We start from the raw sequence: 23,082 nt of genomic DNA on the forward strand, positions 1-23,082 counted from the left end.
CAGAAGTTCGATGAAAACTCGCTTTGGTGATTTAAAAATTGGCATCATCATTGTGAAGATTATAATAGTGAAATAATAATTGTCATTCCCTGCATTTACACAGAGTTTTAAACAAATATACCACTAATTTATCAATAATTTTTTATTTTAAATAAACAAAAATGGTAAGTTAGCTTACAAACTATTTAATTGACGTCAAAATATTCTTCTATTAAGCGGAAGTTTTTTTTACACTGAGTAAATAATTTTTTAGGTTAGGATATTGATATTATTTTCACAGGAAAATAATAATGATTTTTAATTTTATTTTTGTTACTCAGAGTTTCAATTTAGGATCTTCTCACGAGCAGACAGAGAGTTTTGACATGCCAACTGGTGCTTATGGTGCTCCAGATCCAATGATTCATGGGTATAAATTTATTATTCAATTTATATTATAATAGTTAGCCGACGTTTTTAATTTTTTGATTTTTTTTTTAATAATTAAATTGGAACAAAAAAAAATATTTTTAAAAAATTGCATACGTAATTTTTAAAATTTTCTACATGTGAAATTTTTTCTTTTATTTTTTTTTTTAAATTAAAAAAAAAATTCATAATTTTTTAAATGTCAGCTAACTTAATTTTCATCAATTTATTCAAATTGTATGACGATGAAGTTACCAGACATAATTTTTTTATTTTTCTTGAAAATTAAATTAGGTTTAAAAAATTATTTTAAAAAAATTGCATTTATAATTTTTTAGAGATTCTAAAAGTGAAATTTTCCAAATAAATTTTTTTTGCTATAATTTATTTATTAAAAAAAATTATAAAACTCATCAAATGTCTCTCAGTTTCGATTTTATCAATTTATTGGTCATTTAATATTTATTTTAAATTAATTTTCTTTTCTCTTTTTCTTGATTTGTAGATTGGCAAACCCACGTCAAAATCTTGGAGTCAGTCATCCCCTTGAAACTTCAGAACGCAATGTAAGATTAATTTTTTTCTCTCAAATCTGTGTTAAAAATATAATACTTAAGTTAGCCGACGTTTTTAATTAAAAAATTTTTTTTTTATTTATCAAACTAAAACTAAAAAATATTTATTAAAAATTGCATAAATAGTTTTTTAAGTTTTTTACAAATTAAATTTTTTTAATTATTTACAAGTGGTGTCAACCCCATTTTGAGCCATAATTAGGTGAAGAAAAAAAAAAAAAAAATTCGATAGCTTTATGCCTTCGAAAGTTGGAAAAAATTTTGACTGATGTTTTCTGATAAAATTTCTATTTCATCTTTTTTAATGTTTTAGATAAATTTTTTTTTTTTTTTGAAAAGTAAAAAAAAAGAACAATTTAAAAAAAAAAGTTGAATATCACTATTTTCTAAAAAATTGATAAATTTTTTTTTTTAATTTATAAAATTTGTTAAAATTGTGACAATTAAATTTTTTTTTAATCGTTCATTTTTTTCATGTATTTTTCAACAAAAAATATATAAATAAAATCAAATAAAAATTTTGTTCAAAATAATGAAAATTACCGAAATTTTTTTGTAAAAATTTTTTCAACAAAAAAAATTCTAAAAATTTTTAGATGACGGCTAATTTAATTTTCATCTTAAAAATTGACAAATCATTATAAAAAAAAAAAAAAAAAAAAAAAAAATCTTATTAATTACAATTAATAACAAAACTTTAAATTAAAAATAGTTCCATCAAAATCGTTTACAACGTGAAATGGTCTTAATGAGAAACATCCAGGGTCTTCATGCTCCAATCCGCTTAGCAATGGAACTGAAAGCCGCTGACCAGGTTGGCCGACACCCATTCTTGCCATCGTCAAACGTCATGCGTGATGTTTTGCTGGCACATGACGAAGAAATTGGGTAAAATATTTAACATTATACATTTTTAAACAATTAATAATTTCTCAAACTATTATCATTATAATTTTATTAATCAATCAATTTTGATTACAGATTTGAAGATATACTGAACCCAGTTGAGTTCAGAGAGCAAATGCTCCAGCCTCACGCAGTTGTGGAGAAAAAATTGAGATTGTTATAACTTACTATTAATAATTAATTGATAACTTGGTAATGTAGCCCTTATATATCACACATTACATCAAAATAAAATTTTTTTTAATTGATAATTAATCAAGAGTAGTCAACCAGATCTTTCAAGCGCAGCTTGCTTATTTTTTTGACTTCTTCTATTGCAATACCCAACTCGACATTTCGCGGATTGTTCAACCGCGATTCAACAGATGTAATTATCGAAGCTATAGAGTTTTCGCGTACACAGATAACAAATGGGTACGAAAATTTATTTTTGTACCTTAAAAAAAAAAAAAATAGTATTTTTTAATGATGCTGAAATCAGCTGACATTTAAAAATTTTTTTTATTTTTATGAAAAATCAATTGTAAAGAATAATTATTTTTTAAAAGTTTACACTTGTAATTTTTTATTTCTAGACGTGGAATTAAAAAAAAATTTTTTTTGATTGTAATTTAATTGATATAAAAATTAAAAAAAAAATGAACAGATGTCTGTTAACTTCAGGATCATCTATTCTATTAAAAGAATAAGAAAAATTTTGTTTCCAGGATAGTCATATGATAAAATCGGTTTTTTTTAAAGATATAAGCTCACCCCGACATTGCACTAATCGAGACCTTTCATTTGAGTACCCACATCAATTTTTCATATATTTTATATATTTATAAATTTCACAAATACCATATATATAAAATATATAAAAATTGCCATGTGGGTACTCAAATGAAAGGTCTCGATTAGTGCAATGTCGGGGTGAGCTTATATTATTAAAAACGTCGATAGTTAAGAAAATACAATGCAATTTAACAAAAGTCATTATTTAATAAAACAAAATTTTATTTATTTATAATTCACGAGTCACAGCAGTCACATAGTGACTGCAAGGTTGCTAGTTATATTTTATTACTCAAGTAGATTTTTTTTTTACTTACAATTTATTGAAGTTATTAAAAACTTTTTTTTCTTCCGTAGTCATCCGATTAATCCTCGCGATCTTTTGCTCATTTTGAGACTCTGTTGTCAAAATTTTTTCATTGTAAATTTCTCCCGTCAACTCTGGATGATTTTTCAAAATAATTTTTTTTTCTATCAGAAAATCAATGATAAAAAAATTAAAAATGATAAAATTAATTTACGAATTAAATTAATTACCAGAGACATCAAGCTGTTCAATAAAATTACAAAATAAATTTTCCAACTGGCTGACATGCTCAAAAGGCCTCAACTCTTCAATTTCTTCAGTCGCTTTTGTTAAATGTTCTACAATATTTCCAAATATTTTACAAAATTCAATTTTTGACATTGAATTTATTTCTTCAATAGTTAGTTTAGTTCCACTCATTTTGAAGTTAAAACCCGACTGATTATCATTTACTAAAGCAACAGAGGTCAAGTCACTTATCTTTTATCTCGATAAAAAAATACAATGGGACAAACAAATGGATAAAACAATTATATTTATAATTAAAATTGTATTTTTATTTTAGAATATGACTAGACATCAGGTATTAAAAATTTCATATTAAATATCACGAATATATATTATATATATAGTTATCTTTGTTTAGTAAAATGTATTAATCAATCCCAACGTATTGTGCATATACTTTGTATAAATTTCTTTTTTAAACTGTTCAAACTGTCGTCTGTTGATAATGTTCTGTCTTTCACGCCAAACTGACCGACTTTTTCTCGTCTGCAAGCCCCAATGTATTGTGTATACTGGTGAGAGGACTTTGAATTGATAACCAGCTATAAACATTTCATAAACCTGAAACAATAATTAATTTAGTACTAATTTTATTTAATAATAATTAAATTTAGGATTTTATATACCAAATTATGTTTTTTTTTTTTTTTAATCAATTTTATTCAAGATATTTTTTAACTTTAACGGGGTATTCTGGTCCAGAAGCATGAAATTTCAGGTAATTTTTAAAGTGCCGTAAAAAAAAGGCGGAAAATTAAAAATAAAAAAAATGAAATAAAAAAAAGTTCAAAATTAAAAATAAAAAAAAGTTGAAAATTAAAAAAATTAGCAGCTGATGAAGTGGGGGATGGTCTTAAAAAATTGGCACGTAACTATACCCATGATTTCAACCCTCCTATCAATCGGAAACAAAAAAATTAAAAAGATTATTAATCGAGAATAATGTCGCTATGATTAGAATTCCAGTCATCCCCAAATTTCAATTTTTACTATTTTTTAAAAATTTGAAAAAGTCGCAAAAAAAAGGTTTAGTTCGGTTTTCTATAAAAAGTGTTTTTTTTTTTTTTTTTTTTTTCCAAACTATTATTTATTTTCTGCTTTTTAGTTTGGTTTATTTATAAAAGTGTGCTTTTTTAGTTTTTTTAAACTATTTATTTGTTTTGTTGAATTGAAAATTTTCTTTGGTATTGGAAAATTTAATAATACTGGAATATAAGATAAATCGGCGAAAGATAATGACTAGAATTGAAAATTACGACCAATCCTTGTCTTATCGACTAGAGATGAAAAAAATATATAAATTAACAAAAATCTTATTTTGCAAATTGAAAAATGGAATAATTTTGTCAAAATAGTGTATTGTCATCGGTCCTCAATATATCTAGAGTTTGAACGAAATCTAGTCGTTTAAAGTGGGTCAAAATCGCGCCCAAAGAAGTCGGTTACAAACATACAAACAAACAAACATACAGGTGAAGCTAATAATAAAATTAAAAAAAAAAATAAAATAAAATAAAAGCGTGTAAAAACTCCTCCTAGCTCTTAGAGCTAACCACCAAAGTTCTTTATAGTACCGTGCAACGTGCACAAATTTAGATATTTTAAATATATACCTAACATAAATCTTAATTTTGGAATTACAGCAAAAATATTGATTTTTTTAAAAAATCATCAGAGACATTTTTTTTATAAAATTAAACTTTGAACAACTTTTGTGTCATACATTTTTTTTAGGACCAATATCTTCGCCGTAATATTAAACATTTGAAAGATTTATTTAAAAATTTTGGCCCTATTAATGACTTTTATTTAATTACCGATTTATGATCTTTGTTTTTGGATTTATTGATCATAATCTGATCATTAATAAAACTATCAATATTGTATCTTACTTGAGTATTGCGCGTGTATCCATACCCCATAAATCTTTCATCATGTGGAGGTACAATATCTTTAGCAATATAAAAAGGCTCGTAAAGAAATTCAAAGTCTGTAACATTATGACTTATGTACGCTTTTCCAGTAATTATATTTTTGTAGTTCTTAGACTCTGGTGCTACATCTAAAACCCATCTAAAAAATTTATTAAATTAAATAAAAATTATCAAATTTAAAAAATAATAATAATTAATAAAAAAAAAAAAAAAAAAATTACCTTGTAAAATTAGTAGCGTATTGATTGTGAATAAAAACCTTCCAATGAAAAGGTCTAGCCAAACCCTTGCGAGCTAATCTAACCAACTCAGTTTTATTTCCAGGAAATCTGACCCTGGTATCTATTTCATAAGTAGGAATAACGTAAGCACACTTATCACAGCGTTCAGTATCACGTAAAAATAAATTTATCGAATTGGCAAGCCCGAGACTGGGAATAATATCAATATCCGTAAGAAAAACCCAGTCAGTTTGGCAATTTTTCCTGGCGAGGTTTCTCATATGATTCTGCGGATAAACATTCCTCACTCGCCAGTTGGTGTGTTCCTTGGAGATCTTATTCACCAGATCATTCAAAGTCGCCTCGGGTCTGGAGCACCCGAAGTCCATGGGAGGCTCGAAACTGCGAGGCTGCTTCGAGGGGAGTTTGCTCCTGGGCATCGCTAGAGAAAAATTAATACGCTCGAGAACCGGCGTGTAGCACTTCCTCAGGAACACGATGTACTTCTGGAGAGCTTCGAACTCCTCGTCGCCAGCGGAGTAGAGGGCGACGGAAATCGAGCCGGTCCAGTGGTGGGCAACCTGGACCAGCGAGTGCAGCTTCTCCAAGGAAGTCTGGGTCGCCAGACAGACCAAGCTTGTCGACGACAATTCCGCAAATCTGGTACCGATCAGCACCGTGTCGAAGGTCTTGAACAATCGCCGGTTATCATACCTTCCCAAGCGGATGTCCAGATTGAGGATGTTCTCTCTGGAGTGGGAGCTGTTGATTAGATTCATGCTGGGGTTCAAGTACGTGTGAGGGGGTAGGCACTGGGTTGACTTGTTGTCTTCCGGCTGCGACTCGACGTCCCATGTTGTCACAGCCTCGTATTTTAATTCCTCGGGGATCTCGCTCGGGTCGCAGGTCCGGGGTTGAAGTAGAAAAAAGGTCAAAGTTATGTTTATTATACATAAGGCTATCACACTTAATAAACTTACAGTTCGTGAATGATTACTCATCTGAAATTTTAAATTGTTTTAATTAATTGTTGAATTAATTAAAGGATCATTCTGGTTTGTAACTTTTGAAAAAATTATTTTTTTTTTTTTTTTACATTTTTTGAAAATACAAATAAGAGATCTAAAATTATTGTGTTAAAATTTCTAAGTGATCAGACCACTGTAACAATATTATAATACATAGCAATATATTTCTTTAAATTAACCCGTGTAAAAAAATTGCGGAATTCCACAGGTGATCCGCTGAATATCATGTGGAAGTCATATTTTGACACAAATATCAATTCTGGGTAAATATTTATTTATTTATTTATTGATAATTAAACCCAACAGCCAGAGCCATTAACAGGGTTAATAATGTATATACAGTAGGGTGTGCCAAAATTCAATTTCCATGAAGAACCGTTTAAAATTAGAATTTTGAGTTACGCTTTTAGCAGGAGCTGTATTTGGGCATTTCCGAAGATATTTTGGGGTGAGACGATTTATTTGATTTTCATAGAATTTTTTTACAAGAATTTAGTTTGGGCATTTCCGTTGAAATTTTAAATTTTGGCCAGAAGTTCCCAACTAAATTGACTTTAAGTATGAATCACTGATTCGATCTTAATTAAATTTAAACTACATACTCCACATAATAGTAGCTATTGCATCAACTACAATCAAATCAAAATTTTAATTTTCACTATTTTTTTAGGACTAAAAACTGTGAAAAAAGGCCTCATTTTTCATTTTTCCTTTTTTTAACTTCCGCTATTTTATTTATCAATAAATATTAATCACCGTAGCTGATACAGTAGCTACGTATATATTAAAGGTAAATACTTTTGTTTTTGTATTTTAGATGAGCTGTTATCAAGTTATCATGTACGTCAGCCACGTATAAACTTTTAAAAAATATAAAAAAAAATAAAATTAGTTATTTTTTGTGTTATTCAAGAGTGTCTGTGTTGAGCTGAATAAATTTTATATTAATAACTACAATAGTTTCTGTGTAAAAAAATAATGAATATTTGCTTTTTTTCGAGCGCCGGAACCAGAATGATCTCTCAAGAGAAAATTTTTTTAAAAAACACAAAAAAATTGATCAAAAATTCTTACCTGAACTTTTTAGAAATTCCGTCTATCTTTTACTAAAATTATTGAATTTCTTCACACAAGTTCTAGGTCTAGACACTGGATAACTATTACAATCCAATGCTAATAAATGACATGCTGGTGTCATTATTCCAAGTGATAAATTATTATTTATTTCGTGTCAGACAACTCGAACTGTCTTTCATTCCGTACGTGATAAATATTTACTCACGTGCTTCAAAATCAACTGTCATCTTTAGTTATCTCTGACTGTTAAACTGTGACTAGAGGTCCACGGGATTTAGAATTTAAGTTTCTTTAGTCTAACCTAAGGTTGTACAAAAAAGTGTGATTTATAAAAAATACGGTTTTTTACAAGCTACAGTTATAGTTAGTGAAGAATATCCTTCTATTGGGTTTCTATCAATACTTACTGAATATTATTCCACCCATATCTTGGACATGGCGCGCGCATCCTGGAGCGATCGATTACTTCAGATATAGCAATCCATGCAATGCCAAGTAATATAATGAAGGAATGCCAGCAATTACATTATTTATTCGCCATTTAATCTAGGACATGTCATATTTTTCTTCAGCGGATTTATTATAAATTTATATGCATTAAATTTTCGATAATTTGTCATCCAAATCCTAAAATGTTTATTATTTTTCGAACCTGAAAATATTTATTAAAATTAATTTAGCAGATATTTGATAATTTAAAAAATTTTTTTAATAAATAAAATGAGAAAAAATTTTGACATTAAAGTTAGCCGTTAATTGACAATTTTTTAATTTTTTTTTAACAAATAAATTTGCTCCAAAAAATTATTTTTAAAAAATTGCATTTGTAGTTTTTAAAAATTTTTAAATGTCAACTGTTTTTATAAATTTTTTTTGCCATAATTTATTTGTTACAAAAATTTTTAAAATTATCAACTATCTGCTAAGTTAATTTTCATAAAAATATTTTGACATGAAGAAATTTTAATAAATTAAAAATGGAATTTTTTAAAAATCATTTTTCAGAACAAATTTATTTGTTAAATAAAATTAAAAAATGGTTAAGTTACTGCTAGCTTTAATGTCATAAATACTTTGAATTAATTTTTGAATAAAAAATTACATGAAAATTAATTTAGCAGATATTTGATAATTTTAAGAATTTTTTCAACAAATAAAAAGTAGGAAAGTTAGCCAACATTTTTAATTTTTTTATTTTTTTTGAATAATTAAAATAGAACAAAAAAATTATTTTTTTAAAATTGCACACAATTTTTCAAGGTTTTTACAAATGAAATTGTTTTTATTTTTTTGTAATAATTTTTTCAATAAAAAAAAAAATCTAAAAATTTTTAGATGTCGGCTAATTTAATTTTCATGATTCACTTATGAATATATAATGACATTTAATTTAGCTGTCACTTTAATTGACAATTTTTTAATTTTCTTTAAGAAAAAAATTTGTTGTAAAAAATTATTTTTAAAAAATTGCAATTTTTATTTATTAAAATTCCTACAAATCCACTTTTAAATAATATTTTTTTTTGCCATAATTTATTTATTAAAGAAAATTTAAAAAATTGTCAAGTGACAGCTAAATTTAATGTCATGAATAAATATTGATTTTATTAACTGTCAAATGAATAAAAAAAATAAAAAGTAGAAGAAAAAATTGACTTTAAAAAACATGACGTTAAAAATAATAAACACACAGAAGAAAGTAATGGCGCGAAAATTCAAATCCAGCCAATCAGTAAAATTTATAAAGTCAACAAAAAAAGACTAGAAACTCGGGCCTAAACTTTCACCCGACGTTTCAATTTCTATTATCCATTACTGACATCAGTTACAATATTATGCTCTACCATGTAGATGCTTGCGTGAAGTAACTTTATTTAATTTTTTGTTTATTTTTTTTATTTTGTCCGTCTAAAAATTAAAAAAATAGTCACTGACAATATACTCATTAAAAATAAAATCTAAATATGTATCTGAAGATACTCGTACTGTTTTTGTGTCTAAAACTGGGTATAACCTTCAACCAAACTTCTGAAACAGTAATTAATTGTATTTACATTGTATTTATATTTACTTGCAATAAATAAATAAAAATAATAAAATTTTTCTAGCCGAAAAAACTCTCGAAAAGCAACGTGACCGTAGCAGAAGGAATCACCTTGACCAACGCATCCTACAGTAGCTTAGACACCAGCAATAAGTCGCTAATTGAACAGCGCAATGTTAAGCCACGGAAAGGAGTAATTAGCAAAACAATTGTTGCGCGAAAGGGAGTTGAAACAGCTGAAAATAGTTCGCACTTAAATTCTTCACATTCTTTAAGTGAAATCTCAGACAAACATGACAATATTAAAAATTTAAAGCCAAAACCAACTGTGACAACTGTTGACGATCTTGAAGAAGAGGAAAAAGACGTTAAAAAACCCCTTAAATCCTCGGATACTTCTAATAAATTAAATTATATATTACCTGTTGTTGCAACGATATTTTTATTACCAATTGTTATTGTTTTTATAATGTTTATTTATAACAATTACTGTGACTGCTGGGAAAAGCGGCATTATCGTCGCATGGACTTCCTCGTTGATGGAATGTATAATGAATAATAACTAAATTTAATTATTAAATTACAATTATTATGATTTTTATTATCTATATAATTAAGATAATAAGGGAAATTTTGTCACCGGCGTGACAATGATTTATAAGATGAAATTAATTTTTTTTTTTTTTTATTTAATTGACCTGAATTTGTGCCTTTTCAAGTTTTCATATTACTCTCACCAATAGTCAATTAATTATGATGAGTACTTAGGCTGCATTCAAAAATGCTCTATCTTTGGATACATAATTAAGAAATGAACTTGTATCTTGTGAACTATTGACATTTTTCAAGATATAAGCTCACCCCGACATTACACTCATCGAGACCTTTCATTTGAGTACCCACATCAATTTTTCATATATTTTATATATATTCATATATTTCACAAATACCATATATATAAAATATATAAAAATTACCATGTGGGTACTTAAATAAAAGATCTCGATTAGTATAACATTGGGATGAGCTTATATCTTTAAAAATGTCAATAATTAAGAAATTATCTTGTATCTTGTGAACTATTGACATTTTTCAAGATATAAGCTCACCCCGACATTACACTCATCGAGACCTTTCATTTGAGTACCCACATCAATTTTTCATATATTTATATATATTATATATATGTATATATGAAAAATATATCAAAATGCATGTGGGTACTCAAATGAAAGCTCTTGATGAGTGTAACATCGGGATGAGCTTATATCTTAAAAAACGTCAATAGTTAAGAAAGTACAGTGCAATTTAACAAAAGTCATTCTTTAATAAAGCAAAATTTTATTTATTAATAATTCACAAGTCACGGCAGTCACACAGTGACTGCAAGGCTGCTAGTTGTAAAATATTTCTATAAACGTAAGGCTACTAATTCATAAACTCTATAAAAATTCTGCTTGAATAATTAAATTTTTTAAAAATTCACTAAAATATCAAGTGGCCAAAAATGGTTCTAAGATGGACAAAACCTGTACTTCTACCCTAGTATCATTAGAAATATCAAAAAAATTATCAAGCTAAAGTTTTCTTAATTATAAACCGTAAATTTCGGTAGTCACATCGTGACTGGAGGTCGCTACTTATTATTACTTTAATTATTGATAAATATTATATTTATTTTGTACTTTGTATTAAACATCACAAAATCAATGCAATAGCATCATTATATTTTAAAATAATTGACTTTAAGTTGAGGTAACTATTTTTATTATTATTGATGAGGATATTTAACTTTTTAATTTTTTTTTTAAGCATGGAAGCAAATCAGCTATTGAATTTATGTAGTAAGTGGGTACTAGCTCGAGCTCACTTGGGTCGCTCGATTTCTTCCACTTCTCCAAATGCTCGACGGTACTTACGCCAGTCCATACTAACAACGTTTTATAATTGCAGCGTTTACCGAGCAAAATATCGGTGTTAGCGCGGTCCCCGATCATCAGAGTACGTTCAGGATTTATCTGATAATTTTTTGATAACATTTCGGAGACGTAAGTCGAAGGCTTTCCCATCACTGTTGGTTTGCGCTCTGAACAGGTTTCTACACATCTTACGAGACTTCCAGTACCTGATTAATAGATTAGATAAGATAATTATTAATGCTTTAATTTTTATTAGGTATTAAAATTTTGAAATTAAAAAATAAAATCTTTACCCGGTATAATAATATTATTGGTACCAGGAAACTGTTCATCGGTATTAGTAGCAATAAATTCAACATCTTTGTTCTTTAAGTACGTAGCAGCTTTTAATACTTTGAGGTAATTAAAGTGTAAGTCGAATCCAACAACAACCGCTCCGATATCGGATTCAGGCTTGAAATATTTGAATGATAAATCGTCTGACGTTATCGGGTCTTTGCCAAGGCCAACGTGAGCAATACCGACTTTATCAAGTTCTTTTGCAATTCCTAGAAATATTTATTATTATTATTTTTATTTAAACATTTGGAGTTAGTCTAATATTTTACAAATTTATGATCATTTTATTATCATAGAAATTTTTATTAATTTATTCATATTAAAAAAAAAAAAAAAAAAAAAAAAAAACCGCTCATAAATTTTAATACTACAGAAATTCAGACATCTAATAATTTTTTTGATTTTATTTATTAAACAAATTAGTTGTAAAAAATTATTTTTTAAAAAATTGCATAGTTGTTTACAATTTGTTTATCTATGTTTGATACAAATAATTAAATGTCATGAAAATAAAATTAGCAGAGATCTGAACATTTTTAGAATTTTTTTTTTACTGAATAAATTATTGCGAAAAAATTGAAATGAAAATTCAAATCTAAAGTTGAGAGCTATCTGATTATTACTGAAATTTGATAACTAAAAAATTATAATAAGAAAAATTTATTTAAAAAATTCGATAATTATTTACAAGTGGGGTCAAACCTATTTTTGGCCATATCTATGTTAAAAATTGACATTTTTTAATTTTTTTTATTCTGCTTGTTTTTAGGACCGATTTATGGCGGTCATATCGAAAGTATCAAAAAATGTATATTTCGATTGCTTTTTTGCCTTCAAAAGTTAGAAAAAATTTTGGCTCTCATTTCTATTTTATCTTTTTTTGATATATTTTTTTTTTTAAAAGTACATAAAAAAAAATGAACGATTAAAAAAAAAAAAAGTTAAACATCACAAGTTTCTGAAAAATTTATAAATTTTTTCGGAGATTTGTAAAATTTGTTAAAATTGAGGTAATCACTTTTTTTTTTAATTGTTCATTTTTTTATGTATTTAAAAAAAAAATATATCAAAATTAAAAAAAAAATTTCGTTTAAAAAATGAAAATGGAAATGGTAGACCCCACTTGTAAATAATTACCAAAAATTCCATCTTTAAAAACTCTAAAAAATTAATAACACTGAAGTTGACAGATATTAAAAATCTTTTTGGAATTTTATAGCAATTAAATTATTAAAAAAAAAAATTTAATTAAAAAGTTTCACAAGTAAAAATTAATAAAAATTACGTGAAAATTTGTTAGCAGCATTTTTTTATTATAATTAATTTTTTAAAAAAATTTTTTAAATTGACAGCTGACCGCTAACTTCAGTACTATAAAAATTATACATGCAATTTTTTTAAAATATTTTTTTATTTTCAATTAAATTATTAAAAAAAAAACTAAAAGTATTTTATATGTCTGCTAACTGAGGTAGTATCAAGTCTTTAATTTTATAACTTAAAAAAATTACCTGCAGATCCAATCATATAAACTTTCTTCTGAAAATTTTTATTCTTAAGATACTTGGCAACTAAGTATGAAGTGCACAAAATATTATCTTCATTTGCAGGAAATTTTAAATTGTTAAATTTATCAAGGAATTCTTCGCATGACTTGGTGCTGTTGTTTGTGATGTAGAAAACTTTTTTTCCTAGATTTACAAAAGAGTTCATAACCTCGGCAGCTCCAGCTATTGGGTTGTTATGATGCCAAAGTACCCCTGTAAAATTTTTTCAACGACAAATAATAATTTTTTTTTTTCATAATAAATTTATTGAGTTGAGAAAATTATATGAAAAATAATTAGCAACTCACCGTCACAATCAGTAAGAATGTAATCGAATGAGTCCATTATTTTACTCAGTTCATCGTTGTTTAATTTATTTAAATTAATAGGATTCATCTTGAATTTTTATTTTCAGAGTTATTAATTAATAATTTGTGAATAATTAATATCAGCGTTGTAAAAACTCCATAAACTTGCGCTGTTGTTTGACAAATGTCAATTTACTGTTCAGAAGGTCAAGCTTGCGATACAGAAAATAGATGCTAGTGCAAAAAAATTCCGCTAGGCTTAATAGTTAAATTTTATATATAATAACAACGAAGTTAGCGTAAAGTTACTATTTTTGTGATAAATAAATTTTGTAAAAAATTTATAAAATTTTTGTTTACAAAAATTTAACAAGTTTTTAAAATACTTTTTTTGTGGTAATTTATTTGATTAAAAAATTACATCAGGAAAAATTTTATTTTTTTAATTATTTTAAGTTTTAATTGTGCAAATAAAAAAAATTTTTTTTCTACAAAAATAATATTAAAGAAAATTAAATATGCAAATAATTTTAAACTATTTAAAATTTTTTTAAAACTAACTGAAAAATTATTAAAATTAACCGGTGGCTCGCTCAATGGCAAAACTCAGCATTAAAATATATAAATGACTATATTCTTTGTATATCGAAACACAAACAATTCAAGAATTTTTAATTCAACGAATGTCATTGTTCAAATACTTCTAATTTTTTAGAATATTTATGAAATTTTTAAAACAAAATTTGTCTACCTTATCAGTAAGTAATCATTTTTTATTGAAATAAATCAATTAATCACTCAAATTTATAAATATCAAACTAAATTTATAGAAAAATTATTTATTTAAGGTTAAAAAAATTTTCTAATGACAATTTATAATTTGTTATATAGGTATGACAACAATTAAAGTACACGGAGGTATTGACATACTGCGGTTACCTGTCAACCAAGAGGAGCATATCTTTCCTCCCTGGCAGATAAAGTACACTCAGTCCCATATATTGCACTCCAAGTGCTCCAAACATGAAGAATCTTGTCCTGCTGACAGTGATCCTTGTCAATTTTGCGAGTGAGTCCACAAAATTTTATGACATTAAAGTTATCTGTCACTATTATAATTTTTTTATTTCTTTTAATATGACACTGAAGTTGACGGACATTAAAAATTATTTTAAAATTTTATAATAATTAAATTATTATAAAAAAATGTAATCAAAAAATTCCTCATGTGAAAATTATTAAAAATTAGAAGTGAAAATTTTTAAAAGCATTTTTTTATTGTAATTGATTTGTTGAAAAAATTTTTAAAATTAACAGCTGACGGCTAACTTCAGTATCATCTTTTAATAAATAAATTTGCTCCGAAAAATTGCATTTTTTAATTTTTTAATTTTCTAAATATCAATTTTTTGGTCTCATTTTTTTTGCCATAATTTATTTGTTAAAAAAAATTTCTAAAATTAATTGTCTGTTGAATTGATTCTCATAAAATTTTATGAATTTCAATTATAATTCTTTTACTCGTTGAAATAAATTTTATCTTGACTGTCAATGATTTTTGCAGGTACAATAGAGCGTTAGAGATGCCTCACATGCCGGACATGGTATTCCCCAACAATATTTTGACTTTGAAGCATCAAGGAAAAGCCGAGTTTAACTTCAATGCGCTTGATGCGCTAAAACTTGTCGCCAATGGGAAAATTAATGTACAATTGGCTTGCGCTGATGCTTGGCAAGAATCACGGTATTTATATTTATAAAAATTAAATAATCGATAGATCAACTGATTTTAAATCAGTGATTTATTTGACCTTAGAGCCTAGGCTCTCTCAAGTCCATAAAAATAATATATCGTATATATTATTATTTATAAGTTTATAATAATCATCATCTTAGCACATAAATTACTAATTGTAATAAAAACATCTTTTTCAAGAAGAAATGCAAATAAGCGATTCTGAAATTCGGTCAAATTATCTACAGTTGTAAGCCCAGCCGGCAATTGAGAAACATCTTATAAATTTTAGATTTTCTTTAAATAAATAAATTATAGCAAGAAAAATTTATTTAAAAAATTTCATTTTTAGAAGCTTAAAAAAAATTATAAATGCAATTTTTTAAAAATAATTTTCTAGATCTAGTTCAATTTTCAAGAAAAATAAAAAATTGTCAAGAGTCTGCTAATTTCAGTGTCATATCGTATTACAGATGCCACAAGGGTTTATACCGGCAAAAGATCCCGGTGAAAAGCTATAAGAGCTTATAAAAAATTTTTTTTCGGGAACCGACGTATTTTTATATAAAACATGCAGAAATGCAAAAAAAAAATTTTTTCTCCAAACTAAAAATTTTCTTTGGACTTAAAAAAAATAGAATTTTTATTATACGCCTTTATGACATGTATGGTCTGTAACCCGATATAATTAAATTAACAGACCTTTGACAATGTTTAGGATTTTTTTATCGAAAAAATTACTAAAAAAAAAAAAAAATAAAACAAAAAATTCTACATATAGATGATTTGAAAAATTTTAAGTAATTTTTTTTTTTTTTTTTTTTTTTTAATTTAATTAATAAAAAAATTGTCAGATGATTTCATTTTTTATATGTATAAGTAGAGTTTTATTTTAATTATTCATATGTTTAAACCTACTAGATCAAATTGCAAAGAATATCTTCAGGAAAAGGTAAAACCATTTGACTGGACTTTTACCACCGATTACATGGGCACGTGTAAAGGTTTTCAAATTGAGGAAACTGATGAGAGAATTGATTTGGAAAAGCTCAAGAGGAAGGATAAAATTTTGTTTTATCATGAGCTTACACTTTTTGAAGATGAGCTTCATGACAATGGAATAGCTTCTTTGACAGTAAAAATTGTAAGATCAATAACGAATAATACAAACAGTATTATCTAATTAAATAATTATTTAAATATTTATTTTGCAGAGAGTAATGCCTGGAAGTTTGTTCATTTTATTAAGATATTTCCTTAGAATTGACAATGTAATGCTGAAAGTTAATGATACCAGAATATACCATGAATTCCATAAAAAATATTTAATACGTGAATATACGAGCAGAGAAGCGAAAGTGCAAGAGTTGAAGGTAAAATAAATAATAATAATATTTTAATATTAACATAATTATATTGCATGCCAAAAGGTAAAAGGGCGCATAATTTTTTTTTTTTTTTATTACCAATCGACTGGTTGACATAATATTATTCTTCGCCTAAAAATGAAGCATTGATTTTCTAAAGCTAAAAGGGCGTATGTCTCTAATTATGCGCCCTTTTAGCTTTAAAAATTAAAAAATTTTATAAAAGGGCTTATAAATTTTTTTTTTCTAAACAATTTATTAAAATACTTATTTTTAGCCAAAAAATTAAAAAAAAAAAATGGTAGAGTCAAAAAAGCATATTCAAACTATTTATTTTATTTTATTTACTTAATTCAATCGATCCAAAAATAAGTGTTCCCTAAGGACCGTAAAGTGCAGAGTATTACATTAATAGTGATGAAAATGAAGTTAGCCGACATTTAAAAATTTTTGGAAATTTTTTATTGAAAAAATTTCAATTAAACAATTAAAAAAAAAATTGTCACTTGTAAAAAACTTAAAAAACTATAAGTGCAATTTTTTAAAAATATCTTTTATTTGTAATTTAATTAATAAAAAAAAATTAAAAATTTTTAGACGCCTGCTAAGCTAACTTCAGTGTCAATAATGAGCAATTTTATAAATTTTTTTTTTTTTTTTTTTTTTTTTTAAATAAATTAAAGTAAAACTATATATATTTATTTATTTATTAGATTTAAATGCCAAGGCACAAAGCCGAATGGCAAAAATAATATACATAAAATTATAATACACTCTTTTAAAATTATAATTAAAAATATTTTTAAAAAATTGCAAAATATGCGTGATTATATTAATTTATTTTTATTTGAAAATTATTTTAATCCCATTAGTTTTTGATTAATTTATTTACCCATTGCTTGTATAAAAATATTTTAAAATTATTATTTTTTCAATATTGTTTAAGTACTTAACAGCCGATTCTCTCTTTTTCTCGCGTCTCGCGTTTTTTTTCAAAATTCTTCTTTGTCTAGGAGAGAAATATAAAGCTGCAATCGTAGGGTTAAGAACTGTTTCTTGTTTAGGGAAAGAAATTTTTTTTTTTATTAAAATTTTTTTATTTCATGTCTTGTGAAGCTATTTATCAAAATTTTTTATAAGAAATTTTTTTATGTGCCTTTTTAGCTTCAGGATGCTTGAATTGTTTTTTACAAACCTTCGTGTTTTGAGTGATTTTAAGAAGAATGACAAAAAAAAATTTTTTTATGCATCTTTTTAGTATAAATCCCTATTAACTTGTACTTACATGCCCTTTTTGCATTAAGCACGCGATATTTTTAATTTAATTAAACTATTTCTTAATTAAAAAATTTTTTTTCAGGTTCCTCACTCATTATTTGTCGATCCAAGTCAAATAGCGCCTCATCTACCTCTGAAAACTTCGTTATACCACAAACTAACGATTTCTGAGGCCGATTCTTCGTCTCAATCAAACTCATCCAGTGAACCAGAGCCTAAGCAATCAAACGAAGCCGTTCATGAGATTTGAAGTAGAACAAAAATAATTTCTTCGCAATGAAATGTCTTCAAAATTTTTGTATAAAACGCCCAATTGTAACAAATGTCTGGGTGAATAAATAATTTTATGCGTTTTTTATAAATTAGTTTATTTTAAAAAATAATTTACATTCTTGAAATCGGAGTTATGCTTAAAATTTCTAGAGCGTTAGTGAAAACTATTTGGAGGGCTTTTAATAAATATATGCGTCTCATCATTTCTTGTAGCAACTGTGAACGTCCATCCTATGATGAAAATTCATTTAAATAATAATTAAATAAATTATTTAATTTTTATAATTTAGTAATTAAAATTAACAAAATAATTACCGTTAATATTCTACATCTTCGGTAATAGTTGCTGAATTTTTGGCAGAGGTTTAATAAAAACGCGATGAGAAGTTGTGGATGTATTTTACAGTGACCATTAGCTTCTATTTCTATTATCCGTTTTAATATAAATGGATAATCATAAATATAATTATAGATGAGATTCCATTCTTCCTGAAAGTTTAATTAATTTTTTAATATTTAGCTCTGCAGAGCCAAAAGGGCGTATAAAATAATTTTTTTTTTTTTTTTACATTCGAGTGTAAAATTTTTTTTCAATTTCTACATGTGGAATTTTTTATTTTAAAATTTGAATATTATAAAAATCTAAAAAATTGTTTTAGATGGCTGTTCAATTCAATATCATTATTTATGACCCAAAAATTAGCAAACATTCGACAATTTTGATTTTTTTTTTAAATATACTGTCTAGAAAATTATTTTTAAAAAATTGCATTTATAATTTTCTAGAGCTTCTATGGAATTAAGATAAATTATTCTTACTATAATTAGTTTATTAAAAAAATTATTAGATGTCTGAAAAAATACTTCAATCTGATATAATTTTGTAATTTGTACAATTGAACATAATTCATTATACTTTATCGTCGGAGACATGATTATTGGGTCAATAAAAATTAAAATTTTGTAATGGAGTCAAATACATTTTTCTTCAAATAGAATGTTATTTTTTTTTTTTTTTAAATTCAAATCAATATTTTTAAATAAAATGAATTGAAAAGTCATTATTTTTACCAGTGTTATAATTTTTTTTTAAAGCTAATAATTAATTACGATTAAAAAAAAAAATTATATGCCTTTTTGGCTTTAGAATTTTTTTGTCTTACAAAAAAAATTTTTTTATTTACTTCTCTCACAGATCTAAATGTTATAAACATTTTTAGGTAAATTGGAGTAAAAAAAAATTATTTTATACGCCCTTTTGGCATTAGTAACGCAAGTTATTATAAAAAAATTAAAATGTAAAATTTTTTTTAATTTCTACATGTGGAATTTTTTTGGTAAATTTTTTACATTAAAATTTGATTATTATAAAAATCTAAAAAATTGTTAAATGGCTGTTCAATTCAATATCATTATTTATGACACAAAAAATAAGCAGGCAATAATTGACAATTTTTTGATATTTTTTTTTTTTTTTTTTTTTTTTTTTTTAATATTCTAGGTCTAGAAAATTAATTCTAAAAAATTGCATTTATAATTTTTTAGAGCTTCTATTGAATTTTTAAGATAAATTATTCTTGTTATAATTAGTTTATTAAAAAAATTATTAGATGTCTCTCAATTTAAGGTAGTACCTCCGTGTAAAGCATATTTCAAGAAACTTATAGAATTTTTTCTATCGAAAGATAAATATATTAATAATTCATCAAAATTTTAGATCTACGTGTAAAAGATGCAATTTCGAAAATTAATTACTCAAAAACGGTGCGGTGAATTGATTTGAAATTTTGATGGTGAATTATTAATATATTTATCTTTAAATGAAAAAAATTCTATAAGTTTCTTGAAATATGCTACCTTAAGTATCATGATTATTTTTAAATATTTAAAAAATTTTTTCATCTTCAGTTTCAAACAAAAAATATAAATTATTAAAAATCATCTTTTAAAAAATTCAATGAACTTCTATAATTATTTCAAAAAAATTAAAAGAATTATTTTAATAATTCAGATTATTAAATTAATAGAAAGTAAATATTAAATTTAAAATTGCATTTATAATTTTCTAGAGCGGAATTTTTTTTCTTAATTCTAATTATGTTATGCAATTTTTCAAACTGTAATTTTCTTTTGCTGTATAAATAAAAATATACCTCCGAATCCAATAAATGTAAATCAACTTTATCAATATCCCACAACTTAGGATACTTCCCAGCGTCAACTTGATACTGAAACTTATCCAGAATTTTAGTGATCCTCGCCAAGTTATACAAAACAAAAGTCCCTCCACGGTTGCAAGTACCAGCCTTATCAGCATCCGAGTCGACTTTGATGAAACAAGGATGACTAGGTTTGACACTAATGAACTCAAAAGTTATGACAGCTTGGGCGATCATCTCCAACTGCTGGTCCTCGATTTCATCAACCGGCCGAGAATCGTTGGCTTCTCTAACAAGCTTCATCTTTTGCTCTAAATACTGAAAGTAACTCAGCCCAGTTTCTTTTGCATTACTGACAGGATTCTTGACAACTCCACACAGAATTCTGTCAAACCCATTTTCAATTTTTCCTTGTGACTTGCTCGTCAAAAACAACTTACGCCCCGCGTTCTCTTCTACCGCGTATCCAAGAGCCTTCAGAACATTTTCGCACGTATTTTTCAGCAGCCACAATCGTCTTGTGGTCAAACTTGATTCTGTGTCTTCATTTATCTTGATGAAAAAATTACCACCGTCGGTTCTTTTTCCATATAACTCGTTTAATTTGATTGGATCTCTGATTACGCTGTTAATTAAACAGCTTTTGTTTAGTTTGACATAAATTTCCCTATTACCCAGGGTGAAATTTTCTATTTTGACTCTCCATTTTTCAGTTTTGATCCATTTTAGCGCCTTTAAATTTAAATGATATTTAAATTAGCAGTCAATCGACAATTCTTTTATATTACTTTATGAAAGTTAATTTAGCAGATATTTATTAAATTTTAGTAATTTTTTTAACAATTAAATTATCACAAAAAAAATTGATGTGTAGAAATTTACAAAAATGAAAAATGCAATTTTTTTTAAATAATTTTTCAGAATAAATTCGTTTGTTAAGAAAAAATAAAAAATTATTAAGTGCACAGAAAGAACAAGATGACACTGGATATTATCCCAGACTATACTGAGTGAAAAAAAATTTCAAATAGTATCTAGTATAATCTAGATTACAGTGAGTATAATCTAAATTATAATGAGTATAATCTAAATTATAATGAGTATAATTTAGATTATAATGAGTGTAATCTAGATTATAATGAGTATAATCTAGATTATAATGAATATAATCCAGATATCACTGAGTATAATCTGGAATGATATCCAGTGTCATCTTATTCTTTCCGTGTGACTGGTAACTTTAATGTCATTTTTATTTAACAAATAAATTTGTTCCAAAAAAATTATTTTTTAAAAATTGCATTTTTAGTTTTTTTTAAATTTCTATATATAAATCTTTTTTATATGTGATAATGAAATTAACAGAACGTCAATTTTTTATGTTTTATATTGACTAAATTAATGGTATAAAATTTTTTTCTAGATATTTACAGCAATTTAATTATTATAAAAAAATTTTAATTAACAAGTTTCACATGTAAAAATTAATAAAAATTACAAGTGAAAATTTTTAAAAGCATTTTTTTATTGCAATTGATTTATTAAAAAAATTTTTAAAATTAACAGCTGACTGCTGACTTCAGTATTATTTAAATTAATTTGAAGGAATTTTAATAAAAAAATCGCAAGTGCAAAATGTTTAAAAAATTTTTTTTTATCATTAATTTGTAAAAAAAATAAAAATAAAATATCAGATGTTTTTTAATTTTTTTGACGTTATTTATTTGTTAAAAAAATTCTGAAAATAGTCAAATATTTGCTGAATCAATTTTTATAAAATTAATATGACAGAAATTAGCAGACACTTAAAAATTTTTTGGTTTATCTTAAAAAATGAACTACCTGAGTATAATCTATTTCAAAAAATTCTAAAAATTATCAAATGTCTCTTCATTTTGAAATCATAATTTCAAGGTTAATTTTTTTTATTGAATAAAATTAATTGCAATAAAAAAATTTAATTATCTTGAATTCAGCAGACATGTTTGATGCATCTGACCATTGTATTGGTTTTTATTAAAAATTAATTACAAAAAAAAAAAGATTCTTGAAAAATTTGCACTTTTAATTTTTTTTTTTTTTTAGTTTCTAGATGTGGAATTTTTTTATTTAAATTTTTTCATAATAATTAAGTTTTAAAAATCTGAAAAATTAACAGATGTCTTTTAATTTCAATAAAAAAATTAAACTTACCTCAATGTACTGATTTTCCAAACCAGAAATATTTAACGACTGTTTTTTTAAATAATAATCCAAGATATTAGTACTTTTATCCAACAACTTATCATCACTGTCAATCAACGATCTCCATGCAAGAGGATTTAAATTAACAACAATATCTTTATTTTTAAAATTACTTGTTTGCTCTACTATTTTCACAGCTTTTGTTTTAATTGACGTATTTTTATTGTTTATTAACTCTTCTATTAAATACTCCGCGATGTGTTTGTCATTCATTTTGACACGTGTTTATTATTTACTTTCTATATTCAACATGGCTGACTTAAATACTGACAGAGTCGGTAAGAAATTTTTGAAATTGATAATTTTATATAATACTGAAGTAAGCGGTCGGCTGTCAATTAAAAAAATTTT

At 25.3% G+C, this 23,082-nt stretch overlaps 7 protein-coding genes across 8 annotated transcripts; 3 read left to right on the forward strand and 4 right to left on the reverse strand.

Annotated features, from left to right (window-relative positions):
• Window positions 1-32: 32 nt before the first annotated feature.
• Pomp (proteasome maturation protein) lies at window positions 33-2,144 on the forward strand. The gene is made up of 5 exons (XM_074244514.1): window positions 33-164; window positions 321-409; window positions 914-974; window positions 1,696-1,871; window positions 1,965-2,144. Exons 1-5 carry the CDS (start codon window positions 162-164, stop codon window positions 2,050-2,052), a joined length of 417 nt encoding a protein of 138 aa, XP_074100615.1. The 5' UTR covers window positions 33-161; the 3' UTR covers window positions 2,053-2,144.
• On the reverse strand, window positions 1,921-3,553 carry LOC141528459 (2-oxo-4-hydroxy-4-carboxy-5-ureidoimidazoline decarboxylase-like). Its single transcript, XM_074244513.1, has 3 exons — window positions 3,201-3,553; window positions 2,981-3,134; window positions 1,921-2,325 (listed from the first exon to the last, which is right to left on the reverse strand). Exons 1-3 carry the CDS (start codon window positions 3,388-3,390, stop codon window positions 2,145-2,147), a joined length of 525 nt encoding a protein of 174 aa, XP_074100614.1. The 5' UTR covers window positions 3,391-3,553; the 3' UTR covers window positions 1,921-2,144.
• Window positions 3,201-9,709, reverse strand: LOC141528453 (beta-1,4-glucuronyltransferase 1). Of its 2 annotated transcripts, none has more exons than XM_074244504.1 (6): window positions 9,590-9,709; window positions 7,926-8,170; window positions 7,516-7,819; window positions 5,414-6,414; window positions 5,151-5,331; window positions 3,201-3,819 (listed from the first exon to the last, which is right to left on the reverse strand). In XM_074244504.1, exons 4-6 carry the CDS (start codon window positions 6,412-6,414, stop codon window positions 3,613-3,615), a joined length of 1,389 nt encoding a protein of 462 aa, XP_074100605.1. In that variant the 5' UTR covers window positions 7,516-7,819; window positions 7,926-8,170; window positions 9,590-9,709; the 3' UTR covers window positions 3,201-3,612. The 2 variants fall into 2 exon arrangements, with proteins under 2 accessions (XP_074100605.1, XP_074100606.1); XM_074244505.1 differs by lacking the exon at window positions 9,590-9,709 and adding an exon at window positions 9,210-9,315.
• On the forward strand, window positions 9,347-10,151 carry LOC141528458 (uncharacterized). The gene is made up of 2 exons (XM_074244512.1): window positions 9,347-9,554; window positions 9,627-10,151. Exons 1-2 carry the CDS (start codon window positions 9,483-9,485, stop codon window positions 10,119-10,121), a joined length of 567 nt encoding a protein of 188 aa, XP_074100613.1. The 5' UTR covers window positions 9,347-9,482; the 3' UTR covers window positions 10,122-10,151.
• A 1,061-nt stretch (window positions 10,152-11,212) lies between these two features.
• Window positions 11,213-13,880, reverse strand: LOC141528456 (glycerol-3-phosphate phosphatase). The gene is made up of 4 exons (XM_074244510.1): window positions 13,676-13,880; window positions 13,332-13,580; window positions 11,775-12,029; window positions 11,213-11,687 (listed from the first exon to the last, which is right to left on the reverse strand). The coding sequence occupies exons 1-4, from the start codon at window positions 13,761-13,763 to the stop codon at window positions 11,350-11,352; spliced, it is 930 nt and encodes a 309-aa protein (XP_074100611.1). The 5' UTR covers window positions 13,764-13,880; the 3' UTR covers window positions 11,213-11,349.
• Window positions 13,881-14,290: 410 nt separating this feature from the next.
• On the forward strand, window positions 14,291-18,417 carry LOC141528457 (TIP41-like protein). The gene is made up of 6 exons (XM_074244511.1): window positions 14,291-14,433; window positions 14,567-14,744; window positions 15,240-15,419; window positions 16,332-16,554; window positions 16,625-16,783; window positions 18,138-18,417. Exons 2-6 carry the CDS (start codon window positions 14,569-14,571, stop codon window positions 18,303-18,305), a joined length of 906 nt encoding a protein of 301 aa, XP_074100612.1. The 5' UTR covers window positions 14,291-14,433; window positions 14,567-14,568; the 3' UTR covers window positions 18,306-18,417.
• Window positions 18,418-18,420: 3 nt separating this feature from the next.
• LOC141528454 (DALR anticodon-binding domain-containing protein 3) lies at window positions 18,421-22,986 on the reverse strand. The gene is made up of 4 exons (XM_074244506.1): window positions 22,681-22,986; window positions 20,482-21,219; window positions 18,644-18,817; window positions 18,421-18,559 (listed from the first exon to the last, which is right to left on the reverse strand). Exons 1-4 carry the CDS (start codon window positions 22,942-22,944, stop codon window positions 18,440-18,442), a joined length of 1,296 nt encoding a protein of 431 aa, XP_074100607.1. The 5' UTR covers window positions 22,945-22,986; the 3' UTR covers window positions 18,421-18,439.
• Window positions 22,987-23,082: the final 96 nt, after the last annotated feature.

This window comes from Cotesia typhae, unplaced genomic scaffold (assembly GCF_013202065.1).
Source record: "Cotesia typhae breed Kobodo isofemale line unplaced genomic scaffold, CoteBio_Ctyphae contig_43, whole genome shotgun sequence".
In the NCBI taxonomy this organism is placed as follows: Eukaryota; Metazoa; Arthropoda; class Insecta; order Hymenoptera; family Braconidae; genus Cotesia; species Cotesia typhae.

Bases quoted from the DNA above. Each gene is read 5' to 3' on its own strand.
- Pomp (XM_074244514.1), top strand. The intron at 975-1,695 runs GTAAGATTAATT...AATTAAAAATAG, and splicing joins TTGAAACTTCAGAACGCAAT to TTCCATCAAAATCGTTTACA. The intron at 1,872-1,964 runs GTAAAATATTTA...TTTTGATTACAG, and splicing joins GCACATGACGAAGAAATTGG to ATTTGAAGATATACTGAACC.
- LOC141528459 (XM_074244513.1), bottom strand. From the start codon at position 3,390: ATGAGTGGAACTAAACTAACTATTGAAGAAATAAATTCAATGTCAAAA. The intron at 3,135-3,200 runs GTAATTAATTTA...ATTTTCTGATAG, and splicing joins TGAACAGCTTGATGTCTCTG to AAAAAAAAATTATTTTGAAA. The intron at 2,326-2,980 runs GTAAGTAAAAAA...TTTTTTTTTAAG, and splicing joins TTTAATAACTTCAATAAATT to GTACAAAAATAAATTTTCGT.
- LOC141528453 (XM_074244504.1), bottom strand. From the start codon at position 6,414: ATGAGTAATCATTCACGAACTGTAAGTTTATTAAGTGTGATAGCCTTA. The intron at 5,332-5,413 runs GTAATTTTTTTT...TAAATTTTTTAG, and splicing joins TACGCTACTAATTTTACAAG to ATGGGTTTTAGATGTAGCAC. The intron at 3,820-5,150 runs GTAAGATACAAT...TTATTGTTTCAG, and splicing joins GATACACGCGCAATACTCAA to GTTTATGAAATGTTTATAGC.
- LOC141528458 (XM_074244512.1), top strand. From the start codon at position 9,483: ATGTATCTGAAGATACTCGTACTGTTTTTGTGTCTAAAACTGGGTATA. The intron at 9,555-9,626 runs GTAATTAATTGT...AAATTTTTCTAG, and splicing joins TCAACCAAACTTCTGAAACA to CCGAAAAAACTCTCGAAAAG.
- LOC141528456 (XM_074244510.1), bottom strand. From the start codon at position 13,763: ATGAATCCTATTAATTTAAATAAATTAAACAACGATGAACTGAGTAAA. The intron at 12,030-13,331 runs GTAATTTTTTTA...AAATATTTCTAG, and splicing joins TTATATGATTGGATCTGCAG to GAATTGCAAAAGAACTTGAT. The intron at 11,688-11,774 runs GTAAAGATTTTA...TCTATTAATCAG, and splicing joins CAATAATATTATTATACCGG to GTACTGGAAGTCTCGTAAGA.
- LOC141528457 (XM_074244511.1), top strand. From the start codon at position 14,569: ATGACAACAATTAAAGTACACGGAGGTATTGACATACTGCGGTTACCT. The intron at 14,745-15,239 runs GTGAGTCCACAA...TGATTTTTGCAG, and splicing joins GATCCTTGTCAATTTTGCGA to GTACAATAGAGCGTTAGAGA. The intron at 16,555-16,624 runs GTAAGATCAATA...TTTATTTTGCAG, and splicing joins CTTCTTTGACAGTAAAAATT to AGAGTAATGCCTGGAAGTTT.
- LOC141528454 (XM_074244506.1), bottom strand. From the start codon at position 22,944: ATGAATGACAAACACATCGCGGAGTATTTAATAGAAGAGTTAATAAAC. The intron at 21,220-22,680 runs GTAAGTTTAATT...TTAAATTTAAAG, and splicing joins TGGAAAATCAGTACATTGAG to GCGCTAAAATGGATCAAAAC. The intron at 18,818-20,481 runs GTATATTTTTAT...TTAAACTTTCAG, and splicing joins TACATTTATTGGATTCGGAG to GAAGAATGGAATCTCATCTA.